The sequence below is a fragment of the Glandiceps talaboti genome, chromosome 6 (genome assembly GCF_964340395.1).
Source record: "Glandiceps talaboti chromosome 6, keGlaTala1.1, whole genome shotgun sequence".
Taxonomy (NCBI): Eukaryota; Metazoa; Hemichordata; class Enteropneusta; family Spengelidae; genus Glandiceps; species Glandiceps talaboti.
In genome coordinates, this window is record NC_135554.1 from 23,232,788 (window position 1) to 23,250,332 (window position 17,545).

At 35.8% G+C, this 17,545-nt stretch overlaps 1 protein-coding gene across 1 annotated transcript in view; it reads right to left on the minus strand.

Moving 5' to 3' along the window:
* Positions 1-1,929: 1,929 nt before the first annotated feature.
* The window catches only part of LOC144436159 (protein O-linked-mannose beta-1,2-N-acetylglucosaminyltransferase 1-like), a 103,725-nt gene continuing 88,109 nt past the window's right edge, over positions 1,930-17,545 (minus strand). Inside the window, exons 4-18 of the mRNA XM_078124865.1 lie at positions 16,982-17,078; positions 13,414-13,547; positions 12,681-12,860; positions 12,312-12,429; positions 12,010-12,108; positions 11,601-11,728; positions 11,083-11,185; positions 10,171-10,340; positions 9,750-9,808; positions 8,800-8,872; positions 7,893-8,021; positions 7,367-7,492; positions 4,438-4,683; positions 3,489-3,598; positions 1,930-2,785 (exon numbers count right to left, since the gene is read on the minus strand). Coding sequence (XP_077980991.1) covers positions 2,716-2,785; positions 3,489-3,598; positions 4,438-4,683; positions 7,367-7,492; positions 7,893-8,021; positions 8,800-8,872; positions 9,750-9,808; positions 10,171-10,340; positions 11,083-11,185; positions 11,601-11,728; positions 12,010-12,108; positions 12,312-12,429; positions 12,681-12,860; positions 13,414-13,547; positions 16,982-17,078 — 1,842 coding nt within the window. The 3' untranslated portion in view covers positions 1,930-2,715. The remainder of the gene's footprint in view (positions 2,786-3,488; positions 3,599-4,437; positions 4,684-7,366; positions 7,493-7,892; positions 8,022-8,799; positions 8,873-9,749; positions 9,809-10,170; positions 10,341-11,082; positions 11,186-11,600; positions 11,729-12,009; positions 12,109-12,311; positions 12,430-12,680; positions 12,861-13,413; positions 13,548-16,981; positions 17,079-17,545) is intronic.

Here is a 17,545-nt window from a genome sequence, read left to right on the forward strand (position 1 = left end):
CTACTTCCATGTACAGAGGAACCTACTTCCATGTACAGAGGAACCTACTTCTCACTCAAGCAGAGTAGCCAAACAGATACGTGGGGCATCTTTCATGCCGACGCTATTTCTTGATCATGAAAAGGAATTCTAAAAGAACTTTATGATAAAGATGTGAAATTGTGAGAATATTACTAGGTCAGTGCATATGTACATTTGTATTTCATGTGTCTGTTCACACACACACACACACACACACACACACACACACACACAGATAGAGACAGACAGACAGACAGACAGACAGACAGACACACACACACAATCACTTCCAAAGGAGCTGAAACATAATGATCTATCTCTGATGAGACAGTTTCATGATTACATTCTCAGAAATCAGGCATAACATCAGCAACAACTAAATGATGTGGCAGTCATCTGAGGTAAAGCCACTTACGAAAATTGCTACACTTCCAACATTTGAGTTCAAAGAAATCATTTTCAATACAGCTTGGGGATCAATCATAGAACAGCATCATAGGTAGGCAGTGCAAGCCCCCTAACTCTATGCACATTTTAACATACATGCATGAATAATAATCATGTCTGAGACTGGCTTTTTTCCCCAAACTTTACTAAAGAATTCTTCCTTGTTAAAACCTCCTGAAATGGGATATAACCAAATTCCAGTCATTCAAATAAACCTTTGCTTGACACCCCATTCACTTAACAATTTAAATTCCATCACTTTTATTGATGGCAAGCGAACAGTTACAGTTATGCCTTTACATGGGTAGAAAATAGTGCATTTCAGGTAGTGTGGTTGTATGAAACAAATTTACACTAATGTCAAAAAAACAAACAAAAAAAACAATTGTGAACAAAAAAGCAACTGCTCATCACACATAAGTACAAAAACCATACAACGTTGTAGTGTACCTTGCAATAAACATGCCAAAAGTATCCAACCATTTCACGTCAACCACTTTCCCACAAAAAAAACACATGAACAAAATTGTGTTTTTAGTGCTAAAATTTGGCTCTTTTCAACTCCATTGTTAGACTAAAATAATATAAATAATCATTCTCGATATATTGATAGCAAAATTTTGGCTAAAAATGAGGAAAAATGTATATTTTGATAAAATATGGGCTCCCAATCTTCAATTTGGCAAGGGTTGAATGTTTACCTTTTCACCATTACAACTGATGCTTTGTGGCTTTCTCATAACTCTAAATTATTTAATTTCTAAATTCTGACCCAATTTTCTCTCTTTCTCAGCATACCTTCAATGCCAACAAAAATTACAAGAAAAACTGAAACATAACATACATATATTTACATATTTTGATTAAAGCTTTATATAATTTTAAGCCATTTACCAGTTTTAGCAAGGTGAATCTACACACAAACAATGTGTTTTAGTTATTCATTCGGTTGTACGGTTAAATGGTATTATCTGCAGTTTTACACATAATAAAAGTTTCTAAATTTGTCTTTTTTTTTAAACTTTAGAAATGTACTCTCCTGTGTACTTCCATTCCTTTCCTAGTTTCATAAAAAGTTATTTCAGTATTTAAATTCCAACAGTTTTTCTATGAAAACAGTAAAAATTTCCATACCTGAAATCTTTGTCTTTTTTGACTCAATAAAATTGTGAACAGATGGAGCTAAATGACATCTGAACTTGCCATTTTCTTTTTTGTCCTATAAAAAAATTTCAGATAACTTTCTTACACTGGTTTGAAATTTTTTCCTAAAAAATGTTCTTGTGACAAAGAATGCAATTTGTCAAATGCTGCTGCACTCTTTAAAATGATTATACATTTAACATTTTCATTTTTTAAAAGAATGAAAGTTTGGATAATCATGAATCCATCAACCACACCTTTGTACGGAAGATCAATTTTTTTTTTTGACACAACAAAGGCAGTTTTTAACTTTGTCCGCACAAACTAAAAAATTTTAAGTTATGATAAACAAGTATCTCCCTTCTTTGGCAGTTTATATATATTCAAGTCAATGCATCTGTTCAAAGCATGACTAAATAATTTGTTTTGATTATGCAACAACAAAGTGGTGACAAAATAAGTGTCAACACTCACAAGAAACAAAATTTTAGTAAGAAGTAGAATGCAAAATTTGACTCGTTAATTTGCATTTCAATGAATTTTGTTCTACAATGAGCCATCTTTGTTTTGGCAAGCATAATTTTCTGTCTGACAAAACATACATTTTACTCTAATAACTGACTTTATGCGTAGGAATCTGACCCACTACGTGAACTTTGACCTTTGACCAGTGGTTATGTAAATGTCTATTATATCCCATCATACATTGCAGTTCTTCTATTTCCTGTGATAGGCGTAGTATGTTCACGATATGACACAGAAAACGCAGCATCTTTCCATGATCCAGTACAGCCATGGCCAAGGAAGAGTAAACAGAGCATATCTCAGAATGAACCAGTCATTTTTTCCTGACTACCTGTAGTGATGGTAAAAGTTTTTTAGCCAGACATAACGGTACACATCCCTGTCAGTAATCATTTAAAACATTAATCAGCATTTTGCATTTTTTTCCTCAATAAAATTGTCATTGCATATAGATATGAAAATAACATAGAGTTGTATGCAATAGAAAATCCTCTCTACAAATATAAATCTCTTTCTTCTCATTTTTGTTATCTACAATGTCTGTATTTTTTTAATTATTGTCTCCCCATTCTGCCTTCATCACCTTCTGCCTTTTTTCTCCTCTTTCTTCTTGAGATAGATAGGTGTGACAGTGGCTGGTTTGTACTTCCTGTTAGAAGGAAACAGTAAAAAAAATTATCAGTTTCTGGCAAAACTGAATGTCGATGATGTCAACATGAAAACTAAGGTGCATTATTTGGCCAAAGAAAAAAAAATTGTGTGGTTCTGGTAATGCCCAATTTCAAAACTGGGCGGGTAGGTAGGAATTTTTATTTTTATTTTTTTTGTCTGGTTCAGGTTGTTACAATGTACATAGAGATCACTAGAGATTTCTCATCTGTTCACACTTTCTGTATATATGCAGAAGATATTATGTGTTGTACTGTCTTCTACCATGTTGTTTTGATCGCAAGATAATGTAACTATTTTTTTCACAACTTTGCAAAATTTTTCGGTTTTTCAATTTTTTTTTGTATTACCACAAAGAAAGACTAGGGTTGGCAGTGAAGTACTAGGTTGGATTGGGTTACTGAAACTAAACAATTATTTTTCTTTTGGGTCTTAGTACTTTGTTTTGTATTGCCTCATATGTGATCCTAACCTATGTACACATCAACCACAGTATTGGAGTTTATACATCAATGATATACAGATACAGAAAGACTTTAGGATGGCACTGAAATGACCTCTGACCTTTGTTGGAGGGGTGACCTCTGACCTTTGTTCAGGGGTTGTACATGCTAGGTGGCCAGAGGCATAACAAAACATGGTAGAAGAGAGTTCATATGTATCCTTAGTATGAATATACTTACGAATATGGAGACGCTGGATCACCCACAATAAAAAGAGCATTTTTCTTCATAAACATTCTCCACATAGATTTGTGATAACCTCTGACATCTAAATCCCAGATATGGAAGCACTGTATAATAGAAAGTACAAACAAATCAATGTAAATTATAGTGAATTGGTTGTTATTCTTTTTAGGGTAAACAATATAAGAGAACCCCAAGACACAAAAGTTCAAGTGTGGCGTACTTGGGGTATTTGTACGAGTGCTTGCAGTGTTCTCTGAACCCGAACTTTCATGAGTATAGTAAATGAAAGTGCAGCAGAAAACACTGCAAGCATGAGTGCAAATACCCCTTAACTACCCACACTGAAACTCACGTGGCATGGGGTTCTGTTATATTACTACAAATGTTTATCTGAAATGGCAAATTTCCATAAAATCACAAAAATCATACATTGTGATCACATGATTTCATGTGTAGCAAACGGTTGCATCCTCATTTGCATATCATTTGCATGCAGGTACGCAAAGTTTTCAGTATTGCATGGCAGTGAAAATACCACTACTATGTGCTCTGGTATACCATACATATGTAATAGTAATTATTTTTTTTGTTGATTGTGTATTCCTACTACACAGACAACAAAAATTCAGTAAATTTTGGGTTTTTTGCCAATAGCTATTTAATACTAAACTACACCCCCCCCCAAAAAAAAAAAAAAAAAAAAAGTAAGAAAGAACAAACTAAAACAAAACAAAAACATGGTTGTTGTTGACATCAGCACCACAACTACAAAATGATGTGCAAGTACTTGTTACAGTAACTGACTATTACATCAAGTTTAGTTTAATTTTGTTCATGTATGTCAGTGACATGACAATGCAAACCGATGGACAGACAGAAGCCCCCTTTGGTCCCCAACCCATTGAAACCTACTAATTAAGTAATTTTGATATTAAAATCTTACCTTGGCTAATTCTGACCAAGTTTCATAGTCTTGCTCTTGAGCCATTTTAATATACATGACGTAAGTTTTACCAGATGAATCAGGTATGAAATCATCCTGACATGGAGATTTACTATGATCTACTAACACAGCATTGCTTATCAATTTATTTACATCTTCTTCATACGCTTCTTTCTTTAATTTGTCCACCGCTTTGAGCTTAACATGTGGAACTGTGTTGGAAGGATGTTTTTTAAAATACAAATCCTGAAAAAAAAGTGGAAAAAAATGGATTATTCCTTGCATCATGAAGTAGCCACTTTTGTATCATATTATATATTGATCCATTTTTTTTCCGTTTCAAGTTACACTAGCTGCAACTGGATCATTTTTTTGAAACGGTTTTCTTACATAGAATAACTTACTCATAATACCATATACTGTGAACAGTACTGTGATACCTGTTGGTAAATGTATTTGTGCAGTTCTACTCATACTATGATACAATCAATCCAAATAAATTGATTTTCGGGTCCGCACCCTAAAATCAGCACTCCAATGTGATCACAATATCAATCTGTTACTGTACAACTTTTAGACAAAATCAACCTCCATAGTGACTCTAACAACCCTCCATAGTGACTCTAACAACCCTCCATCGTGACTCTAACAACCCTCCATAGTGACGCTAACAACCCTCCATTGTGACTCTAACAACCCTCCATAGTGACTCTAACAACCCTCCATCGTGACACTAACAACCCTCCATAGTGACTCTAACAACTCTCCATAGTGACTCTAACAACCCTCCATAGTGACTCTTAACAACCCTCCATAGTGACTCTAACAACTCTCCATCGTGACTCTAACAACTCTCCATCGTGACTCTAGCAACCCTCCATCGTGACTCTAACAACCCTCCATAGTGACTCTAACAACCCTCCATCGTGACTCTAACAACTCTCCATAGTGACTCTAACAACCCTCCATCGTGACTCTAACAACTCTCCATAGTGACTCTTAACAACTCTCCATAGTGACTCTTAACAACCCTCCATAGTGACGCTAACAACCCTCCACAATGACTCTAACAACCCTCCATAGTGACTCTAACAACCCTCCATAGTAACGCTAACAACCCTCCATAGTGACTCTAACAACCCTCCATCGTGACTCTAACAACTCTCCATAGTGACTCTAACAACCCTCCATAGTGACTCTAACAACTCTCCATAGTGACTCTTAACAACCCTCCATAGTGACTCTAACAACCCTCCATCGTGACTCTAACAACTCTCCATAGTGACTCTAACAACCCTCCATAGTGACTCTAACAACTCTCCATAGTGACTCTTAACAACTCTCCATAGTGACTCTAACAACTCTCCATCGTGACTCTTAACAACTCTCCATAGTGACTCTAACAACCCTCCATAGTGACTCTAACAACCCTCCATCGTGACTCTAACAACTCTCCATAGTGACTCTAACAACCCTCCATAGTGACTCTAACAACCCTCCATAGTGACTCTAACAACTCTCCATAGTGACTCTAACAACCCTCCATAGTGACTCTTAACAACTCTCCATAGTGACTCTTAACAACTCTCCATAGTGACTCTTAACAACTCTCCATAGTGACTCTTAACAACCCTCCATAGTGATGCTAACAATCCTCCATCGTGACTCTAACAACCCTCCATCGTGACTCTAACAACCCTCCATAGTGACTCTAACAACCCTCCATAGTAACGCTAACAACCCTCCATAGTGACGCCAACAACCCTCCATAGTGACTCTAACAACCCTCCATCGTGACTCTTAACAATCCTCCATAGTGACTCTAACAACCCTCCATCGTGACTCTAACAACCCTCCATAGTGACTCTAACAACCCTCCATAGTGACTCTAACAACCCTCCATAGTGACGCCAACAACCCTCCACAATGACTCTAACAACCCTCCATAGTGACTCTAACAACCCTCCATAGTAACGCTAACAACCCTCCATAGTGACTCTAACAACCCTCCATAGTGACTCTAACAACCCTCCATAGTGACTCTAACAACCCTCCATAGTGACTCTAACAACCCTCCATAGTAACGCTAACAACCCTCCATAGTGACTCTAGCAACCCTCCATAGTGACTCTAACAACTCTCCATCGTGACTCTAGCAACCCTCCATCGTGACTCTAACAACCCTCCATAGTGACTCTAACAACCCTCCATCGTGACTCTAACAACTCTCCATAGTGACTCTTAACAACTCTCCATCGTGACTCTAACAACCCTCCATAGTGACTCTAACAACCCTCCATAGTGACTCTAACAACTCTCCATCGTGACTCTAACAACTCTCCATAGTGACTCTAACAACCCTCCATTGTGACGCTAACAACCCTCCATAGTGACGCTAACAACCCTCCATAGTGACGCTAACAACCCTCCATAGTGACTCTAACAACTCTCCATAGTGACTCTAACAACTCTCCATAGTGACTCTAACAACCCTCCATAGTGACTCTTAACAACTCTCCATAGTGACTCTTAACAACTCTCCATAGTGACTCTTAACAACTCTCCATAGTGACTCTTAACAACTCTCCATAGTGACTCTAACAACTCTCCATAGTGACTCTTAACAACCCTCCATAGTGACTCTAACAACCCTCCATAGTGACTCTAACAACCCTCCATAGTGACTCTAACAACTCTCCATAGTGACTATAACTAAAATGAACTATGTATCCATTCCTTAAGCTGAAAGTGTTGTCCTTGTCAGCATTTATGCTAACTTTTTACCTTTTAGTACCAAATGATTAAAGACACCACGACAAATCTTCCAGTTAATACATTCCTATTTTCTACATTTTTTCATATGTTCTACCATGTCTTTCTTGAAGGGACAGGAACCAGAACTTCCTGGGTTCAAAGGTCAGAGACTTACCTGGAAGTATGAATTCATATTGATCCCTGTCACACCAAAGTGATAGGTTCTAGATACATCAGGTACGACACACTCTCTTCCTTTCCTGATTTCAGACAGCCTCATCCACATATCCCAATCCCATAACTGAAACAGAGTATTGTTAAAAATTACAGTAAAAAGAACACAAAAATGCAAAACAACAGAATTGCTAACACACATACAAACACAGCCTAAACTTAAAGTGGTGTGCATGTGTGTGTGTCTCTCTCGCTCTCTTTCTCTCTCTCTCTCTCTCTGTCTGTCTGTCTGTCTGTCTGTCTGTCTGTCTGTCTGTCTGTCTGTCTGTCTGTCTGTCTGTCTGTCTGTCTGTCACACACACACACACACACACACACATATATCAGATTAATACAGTGTGCCATGTAACAGTTCTAACTGTCAACAGGATAATTACCATATCAGCCTTAACAGTAGTAAATTTACAGGCACTGCACCATTACTGACGGTATATATTCAACCCAAATGTCAATCAATCAATCCTCACCTTTTCTGGAGTTGGCCATTTTGGTTCTAATTCTTCTTTGTATAGACTTCGTCTTAGTAGCCACCCCAAACCAGGCATGGTTTCTACCCTGTATAATAACGCTGGGTCCTCACAGGTGTGTTCATAACCCTGATGGTATATCAATTGATATATAACTAGTCAATACAGAACACAACTCACACTCTGTATTTGTTTCTCATTTACAGATTGACATCAATTGTGTTCAAATTCTGACATTTCTGATGGTTTTGTCACATTTATTTACAATGTACATGTATAACTTTAATAGCAAGTAGGAATGTCCTTCAAAAATACTGTGTCGACCAAACATACTTTTATAGCTATCATTTTCAGTTTGATTGTGGTACTTTCTTCCATGGCCTCATTCAGCTGCTCACATACAACTTCAACTTTCTACAGCCATCGCTATACAGTAGATTCAATGTTATGCACTACACAACCTTGAGTAGATAGTCACATTGTACACTTGTTATCTTTCAAGGAGTGTCTGTCAAAGACACTCAACACATGTGATACACAGAGTGAATGACAATCACTATCTGTCTAACAGTTTATAGCGTGCAAACTTCTAGCTTCTTGTTAAAATCCAGATGCACTGTACAGTAACAAGACTCTTGAGAATAGGTTTCTCAACTCTTTCTGAAGCCATTAGCTGTTTTTTTGTTGTTGTAATGCTAATGACAATTGGCAGAGAATATGCTGAATGGCACACAAGAATAGATGCTCACGATATATCATGACTTAGTAATTGGGTTCATGCACTACACATTTTGCAGATGATTGGACTGTCAGGGGGAAGATAGGTTCATTTTATGTGAATTAGGTCTGAAGTAGGGTGGAAGAGAGTCCACTCAGACGAAGGTATATCAATAAATACTGAACTCACCTGGTCATTCCAGGCAGATATACAGTATATACTCTCATCCTCTTCTAAAAGATGAACGGTTTGACTAAAAAAACTACAAAAATAACAAGAAAATAACTATTAAAGAGGCACAAGCTGAGTTTATAAACTTTTTTTTTGCTTAGATGAAAATACTTACAGAAATAATCGATTTACTGTTCTCATATACTGATTGTCAATGTTGATGCATACCTTCTATGTGATAACAATTTGTGTTCTGCCATTGTTAGAACTGTTGATTGCATAGTTGGAAGTTCTTGTACATTTCTTGATACGTATAATAAATTACATCACCAAATTGTTTATACAGTAAGTTATATTCTAGTACCCGTTCAGTCAATTACAAGTGATGGTTTAAGTGTACATTAGTAAGTAGAATACACTGAGTACCCTTTACATGTAAAATGCAGAAAAAAGTACACCCCAAAAACATATAAACTCAGCATGCATTTGTATAAGGGACGTGTGTTTTAGAATAGGACATCCGTCGGTAGAAAAAGTTTTTCGCTAACTCCTCCCACAAACGGTGGAATCGATCAATGAAATTTTCCCTGTTGTTCCTCCAACCAATTCTTCCCAGAACGCACGCTATAGAAATACGTATTTTCGATTTTTATTAGTAGAAATCGACTGATTCTTACCATCTGCATTGTCGATGTTACTTGCCGCCATACGCAAAGGACGCCGGGAAAATCAGGACTTTGTGTTCGTCGCAATATAGACTTTGCTTGTAACTAAACGACTTGTACCATGTACTATGTAGAATTTTCCCGCAACTTGTATTTTTGTACTTGTCACTATATCAATTGTGCTCTAGACTAATATTTGTTACCTACCACTGATATTACAGAGTTGATTTACAACTTAATATGTTACACATGAATTTGCGTAGAGATATATGAAGCTGAAACTTTTGTTAATAAAATGCCTACCTAAAGAAATCTTCAGAAACGTCTAAATCTTCCTCTAAAATGATTGTATATTTAGCTTCCTGTAGACAAAAACAAACCCAGTAATTTATTAGTACAAACATATTTACACATTTAGTAGTAAGCCTGAAGTAAAAACACATGCGTAATTTCACAATTTTGTTAACATCATACCAAACAAGTTTTCATGAACACCCCCCCCCCCCTTCTAGCAGACTAAAGTATATTGTTTCATACAAATATGGTCGTCCTTCAGTCAAAAGCTATGAGCTTCAAGTGAATTAATGCATCCAATATTTTGCATGTATAAAATTTTCAAGAAATTCAAAAACTACAAAAGCATGTGATACAGAAGTCAAGGATTGATTTTGACATTAACATTTGACTGCACAGGTAGAGACTATCATATATATAAGTAACTTACTGGGTAAAGATTAAATATTGCAGTAAGACTAGCTTTGTAGTGTTGTGAAATCCTGGCATTCTTGACTCCAATAGGTGTGTGTTGAATTCCACGTAGACCAAATAGTTTGACGACTTCCATGGGTTCCTCAAAATAGCCATCAATGAACACTGTCACCATGGATGGATTTACTGCAAAGAGAACAAAGACTTGATTTCAGTATGAACTTAGTACCAAACTATGTGTACACTGGAAATACAACATATACGATATCTATATACAGTTAATGTTACAACACGATGAGAGCTTTATTGTGATTTTAATTTTGTAATTTTTACCTAAAGGATACAATAATAAAGAGTACAATGACACCTTTTTAGGACTTTATATTCTCAAAATATTGATCTCTTTCTAAATTTATCGATAAACATGCTTCATTTGTCAAATTTCAGGGATCGTCTGTGACTCAGTACTAAGACATGTTGGCTTGTTTAGAAATAATATCTAAAATGTTCATATCAGTGGCTAATCTAGTAGTACTAGTACCAGTAATATTACTACATACATGTACCAGTAATTAGGTGTATTAGTGTGTGCATTGGTATTTGCACTGCAGTGTAATACCACAATTACTATTGACAAACCTGTATGCAAATGAGCATATTATAAAGGTTCCATGTACACAAACTTCTGTGAATATGCAGCAGCATTTTTTCCAATGAAATATTGCTGTTTAGATAAATACATACTGATTACAGAACCCCATGATACAACAGTACCCATGTGGTGGTTTCTGCTGCACTTTCACTGCACTGGTCTCATGTCGATACAGCTGCAGCAAACACCACAAGTACTTGTGCAAATACTCCAACACTGATAACCACATGTCATGGAATTCTGTCATCTTATTCTAATTTTTAAAAATTGACTTACCTCCATGAGCTGACAAAACCGATCTAAGCATTCTGTACAAATAGTTAGGTCTATTGCTAGCTATGACTGTCACTGGGATATCAGATATTAGGTTATCAGCAATCTGGAGGGAAATAGAGGAAAAAAATTGTTATGTATTTCAGAATATAAGAAAACTAATGTAGCACTACCTTTCCCAGGTGAACACATATATTGAGATATTTGAAGAGACGGGAGACAATGTTAAATGAGCTCATTTGAAATATGAAAGTGGTCATTACAAAAGACTTCTGAAAGTCACTACTCAATACAGACAGACTCCTATAATACATACACAAAAGTATATAAGTTGAAGAGCTTGGTAACTTGTACTATGTATGACAGTAATAAAAGTGGTTGTGTTCTGGACATTCCCTTATAGTTCGTACAAACAAGTGTGTTTTCACCATGCTGGCATGGGTAACCCCACCCCCACCCATCAACAACCCTCCTCAACCACCCAGCCTTGACACTTTCAAGAGGTGTGGTGTTATACTCACTGGTTCAGGGTTCATCTCAATAGGTGCTGGATCAGAACAGCTGCAAAGACTACCATAACCCTCTATCCTGCTACAAAATGACTTTCGTCGTCTGTTGACTTCTGTATCTGGCCAATTACATTCACTGTCTGAAATGTTTAAGAGGTCAAAGGTCAATTGTAATAGCAAATCGAAAAGGCAAATTCTAATCCTTCTCATAGCTAAACACCTTCACACTCTGAGAAAACATAATAATCTTTAATGAGTGACATCACAGATAATGCATAAAGGTTTATGTAGGGCAAATGTGTGTAGGGTGAAAACAAACTTAGCTGTGGTGAAAGTCTGTGAACAGAATCACATATCTACATATTTTATTGCAAAAAAAAAAATGTTTTCTTTGTAAATTTGAAATTAAGAGTAAACCTACCTTCTACTGGCATCAAATGTATTGTAGTTTTAAGAATTACAGGTGCACCCCAACTGGCAAGATCTGGGGCTTTGTTGTATTCTTCTGCATAAAATTTACCTGGAAAATTCAGATCAACGAAGCAAAATTAGTCATTATGATGGTTTCACAGTGATTTTTGAGAAAACTAGCACTCTAGATCAATTTTAAAACATCAACGATTATCATAATAGAAGCAGACATAACATAGTAAACAATACCATGCATGACGTGCATAAACAAAAGAATTCCATTACTGGCCTGGAGAGGGCTCTGTTCATTACCTTGTTTCTGGGTGACCATCGCCCACGTATCTCTCCATCCTAAAAGTTCAGTTTTTTTGCTTCCCAGCACTTTTAATAAACTACGAGCTGCTCGCTTCATTTGAAAAGTACCTTCATCCTAGAAATAAGTAGAGCAATAATTAAAATCGGTGTGAGTTTTCACAACAATTTCCCCACATAGGCTTCAGGCTACAATAACTACAATATGCCAAGTATTTCATTACCACAACGTGTTATGTTGATATTAAATATCACAAATACAGGAAGAGTAGCCGCAGATGTTTTGAAAATTGATACTGGTTTTGCAAAATGAAGAGTGTACAGACCCAAACGTCAAGAAAACCAAGTGACGAGGTTAAGTTCACCTACCTTGATTGTAAATATAAGTATTCTTCCATCTGAAACCATGTTGAGAAATAAAACCATTGCCCCGTCTTCATGTGCTGAATAAGTATCAAACACTCTTTGAGCCATAATACTGCCTGTACCCTGATTTAATACTAGGATGTGTACTCCCCTTCCTTTGTCTTTTTCTTCATCTTCTAAAACCTACAAATAGACAAAATAACAGAATGATATAGAAAATGCTCAAAACTTGTTACAGTTACACTTATGCTCAAGGAAATTATGAGGTCAGCGAACTTTCTAACGTGAGCGGAATCTTGTTTGCAGATTCAAATCATAGTAAATGCTTGTGAACACTTTTTATCATTTTAGTGTTGTGCTGTAATAATTTTTCGGATTTGCTCATTTCAAATTGTCATGATTTTGGATGTAAGCAAATCAACATTCCTGGTCCATATACCAACAATTGGTAGACAATTTTAAGTTTAAAGGAGTCTGTAACTTAATTATTCTCAGCAGTTATGTTTAATATAAGTGGGAATGCGATTCCACGAAATAAAGGCATTCATTCTCATAAATTTCCGTTTCTGGAGAATCATTGCATGGTTTGTATCAACTATATTACATCATGTGATTTTAGACAAACAGTAATTTTAACTTCTGCCTCATTTGAGATATTTGCTGTGAGCTACATTGCCTAACAGGAGTCAGTAGAAATGCATAGGTGAATAATGAATATGCACTATACAACACTTACCTTGGTTCCATCCACTGTAACTGATACCCTGGTAGCACTAGACAAAACTTCTACTTCTAAACTCTTTGGTAAATTATCAAATATATCCGACTCTCCTTCTTTACTCAAGGAATTCAAATCTCTACCAACATCTTCTGGAAAAGAAATAAAACCCAGTGAATTAGATGTTACATCTTTTGTTGAGGTAAAACACTAAAATGTATGCAATATAATCAGCATTAAAGATGATGGTGGTGGTGGTGGTGGTGGTGATGGTGATGGTGGTGGAGGTGGTGATGATAGTAATGGGGGTGGTGGTGGTGGTGGTGACAGTAATGATGATGATGAAGATGGTGGTGGTGATGAAGATGGTGGTGGTGATTATGATGATGGTGGTAGTAGTGGTGATGATGATGATGATGATGATGAAGATGGTGGTGGTGATGATGATGGTGATTATGATGATGGTGGTGGTAGTGGTGGTGATGATGATGATGAAGATGGTGGTGGTGATGATTGTGGTGGTGATGACAATGACCTTGCTGCTGATGATGATGGTGAGGATGGTGATAACGATGATGATGATGATGATGATGATGATGATGATGCATATTTTTGAAACTTGGCTTAACACAAACTTGGCACAAAACTAATGATATGCATAAAATATCTTTTTCTTTCTTCATCTGTCAAGTACACTTTAATAGGGTCCTATCTATTCTACCATGTTTCTTCAATGCTAATTGAAGAAAACATTTCAGAATAAATTGAAGTGGAAAATGTACAGATTAACAATCTGCCATTCAGAAACATTTCCACCTATGAACTTGTCACTTTATAAATGAACTTGACACTTGAACTACTTAAACACAGAACAAGTGAAACCACTCTACATTGAACGGGAGTGCTTTGTACCACTTAACCTGAAAATGTATTCATATTAAATGGATTCTATGGACGTAATCAGTAGATGAGTTCGACTAACGTTTGACTACAGATCAATCAAATATGAAACAAGGAAAGTGGTACAATAACAACGAATATGAATTATTAATGTATAAAAAGGCATTTTTCTTACTTCACTCGGTGTTCTTTCATAATATTTTCATATATCTTAGTAAGTAGGAATAATAAATATATACTTCATGTGGTAATCATGTCATCGTATAAGGTATGTGTATTTATGAACCATGGGGTCACAATACGGCACTCACACAAATGTCTTCATATTTATGTATATGTATACTCGCAAGTGATCTTAACCCAAGAACTAAACAAACTGACAATATTCCCTTTAAAAAAATGTTTGTCCATTGTGTGAAAAGTAATTTCAAATCAGTAAATTTTGAAAGGATCAGTGAGTAGTTTATAATTTCATACTTGAAACCAATGTTCTTTGTATCAACTGATTTATGACTATGACTTTAAGAACAACGTTAATCTGCACTTTCGAATTAAAAACAGGATCTGAGGGACTTCATTATCTGCAGATATTCATGCCTTAATCAACTGAACTGAAATGCTAAATGCCTCAACACCTACACATATTTCAATCAAATTATTATTGAGGTCAGTTTTTTTAATAAAAAGCTGCTGAAATATGATGGTGGTACAGCCATATTTTCACTCATTATAAATATTTTTCTCTTTTAGAGACACAATGAAGTGCATTTTATGACACAAAGTAAAGCTATAAAAATGAATATATTTTTTAAATATGAAAATGAAATGTTACTAGTTTTAGAACACCGAGCCCATTTCACATTGAACATAAAAACACTAAATGTATTCAATTTTACTATTTTAAACAATTTTTGTTATAAACTGATGATATTTATAAATTTGGCTAAATTGCAGGTAGGAATTAAATCATTGTGGACTCACAATTTCCCTATACAGCATGCAACCAGTATCTCAAATAATGAGCTACTTTTTTTAAAACAGTAACTAATCCAGTCAGACCACAAAAAAGCAAGGCATTTTCGGGACTGCATATATATTGCCAATGGCACTGCAATAAAACTGACAGGCAGTTCAGAAATTACTTTATACTTCCTTACATGCTATTATGTTATCATTGAAGTAAGTACATAATCTGAACTTGGTCAGATGGAACCAGGATTGGCGATGACAAAATGGACCAACTTGGTCAGATGGAATCAGGATTGGCTATGATAGAGTGGACCAACTTGGTCAGATGGAGCTAGGATTGGCGATGACAAAATGGACTAACTTGGTCAGTTGGAACCAGGATTGGCTATGATAGAGTGGACCAACTTGGTCAGATGGAGCTAGGATTGGCGATAACAAAATGGACCAACTTGGTCAGTTGGAATCAGGGTTGGCTATGACAACGTTGACCAACTTGGTCAGATAGTTTCAGGATTGGCTATAATAGGGTGGACCAACTTGGTCAGATGGAGCTAGGATTGGCGATGACAAAATGGACCAACTTGGTCAGTTGGAACCAGGGTTGGCTATGACAACGTTGACCAACTTGGTCAGATAGTTTCAGGATTGGCTATAATAGGGTGGACCAACTTGCTGAGAGCAAGGATTTCTACAAGAAAGAAAACTTTTTGTTACAAATAATTGTTTAATTTGCCCTTCCCCTCGATCAAGCAGATCCATCTTGTGACTGGGTGTGAAATAGCTCATTCTACAGAGTCACAATGATAAGATTTCATTAGAAGTGTTGTTGTAGTGTCGGCGTAACATAATGGATGGTTTTATGATAAATTACATTTCCAATTCAAATATAGTCTCAGCCTTGTACTAGGGTCATATTGTCACACATTATTTGTTTTAGACTATTCATTAATATTATTTGCATCAAAGTACAGTGATTAACTGTTAATACCTCACTTCGAAATATTATCATTTATATAAAATGATATGAAATATTTCATTCAAATTTCCAAAGAGCTGTCAAGGAAGATCAGAAAGGGACAAGGCTTCAATGAAGACACACCACCCAACAAATATTGCAGAAGAAAGAGTTACCATTGGAAAGAAATAGGAGATATCGTTGAAGACACATTAATGAACCAACCAGTTAGGTTTGATGTGTTACATTAATTTTATCTCTTGCTTTTACATTTCGCTTGCATTTTCTGTCCAATGTTTTATTTAATTGTTGCTTTCTTTCCAATCTTTAGCTTTCAATTTCGTTCTGCTGTTTTATGAGTACATATGGAAAGTCAATTTCCAATGCATTTTTATGCAAATGACAATAAAGTTATATCATTACTATTATTATTACTATTAAATTGTCATTTCATATCTCTTAAACTTGTGTGACATGACTTATATCACTATAGGAGAAATATGGTATAAAGTTTGAAATCATTTGATAACTGTGAAAGGGTATGCTGAAACTATCGCTAATACACGGAGCTTCCAGATACGTCAATAGGTCTTTCCAAAATTTGCCATGGTGGCGCTTTACTTCTTGTCTGTGTGTACCTTGTTCTCACATTGAATACATTTAAAAATACTACTTTCTCCAATTTTTTTATATATTTAACGATGTAAAATACCAGTGTTTAAAATTTGGTCAAAATATGTCATACAAATATCTGACACTTACCTTCATAATCTTTTTGTTCCCTAAGTTTTCTCCCTGTATCCATAATAAATACTATATTTATAACAACTGTCGTTAGCAACACAAAAACCAGTAATGCCTACAAAATAAACAGAAATGACAAGAATTTCAGAAAATGTTTGATCAATTATTTTAAAAAACACTGACTTCATTCCCTTGAATATGGAAACAGAGAAGAGATGATAAAATGAGTGATAAAATTATATCTCCTTTCATTGTGACATTCCATTGTTTGTTTTTCTCCAGCTCTGCAATAAATCACCGGGCAATATTAGTATACCCTTTAAAATAGATATGACCTGAGCCACCTCACAAAACTCAACTATTCATCATACATATACCCATCAAATGATATCAGTTCAAAATAACTTGTAGGACTATGAGGACAATATGTTATTATTGTCTTTCTTATCACAACTATTGCAATCATTTTTCACTATATATTCCCTCCACTTAATATTTTCTGCTACCCCCCTCCCTCCCCATGAATCCATCATCAAATTATCAGTGACACTACAATTGGCCTCCACTGTAATCCCCATCCTT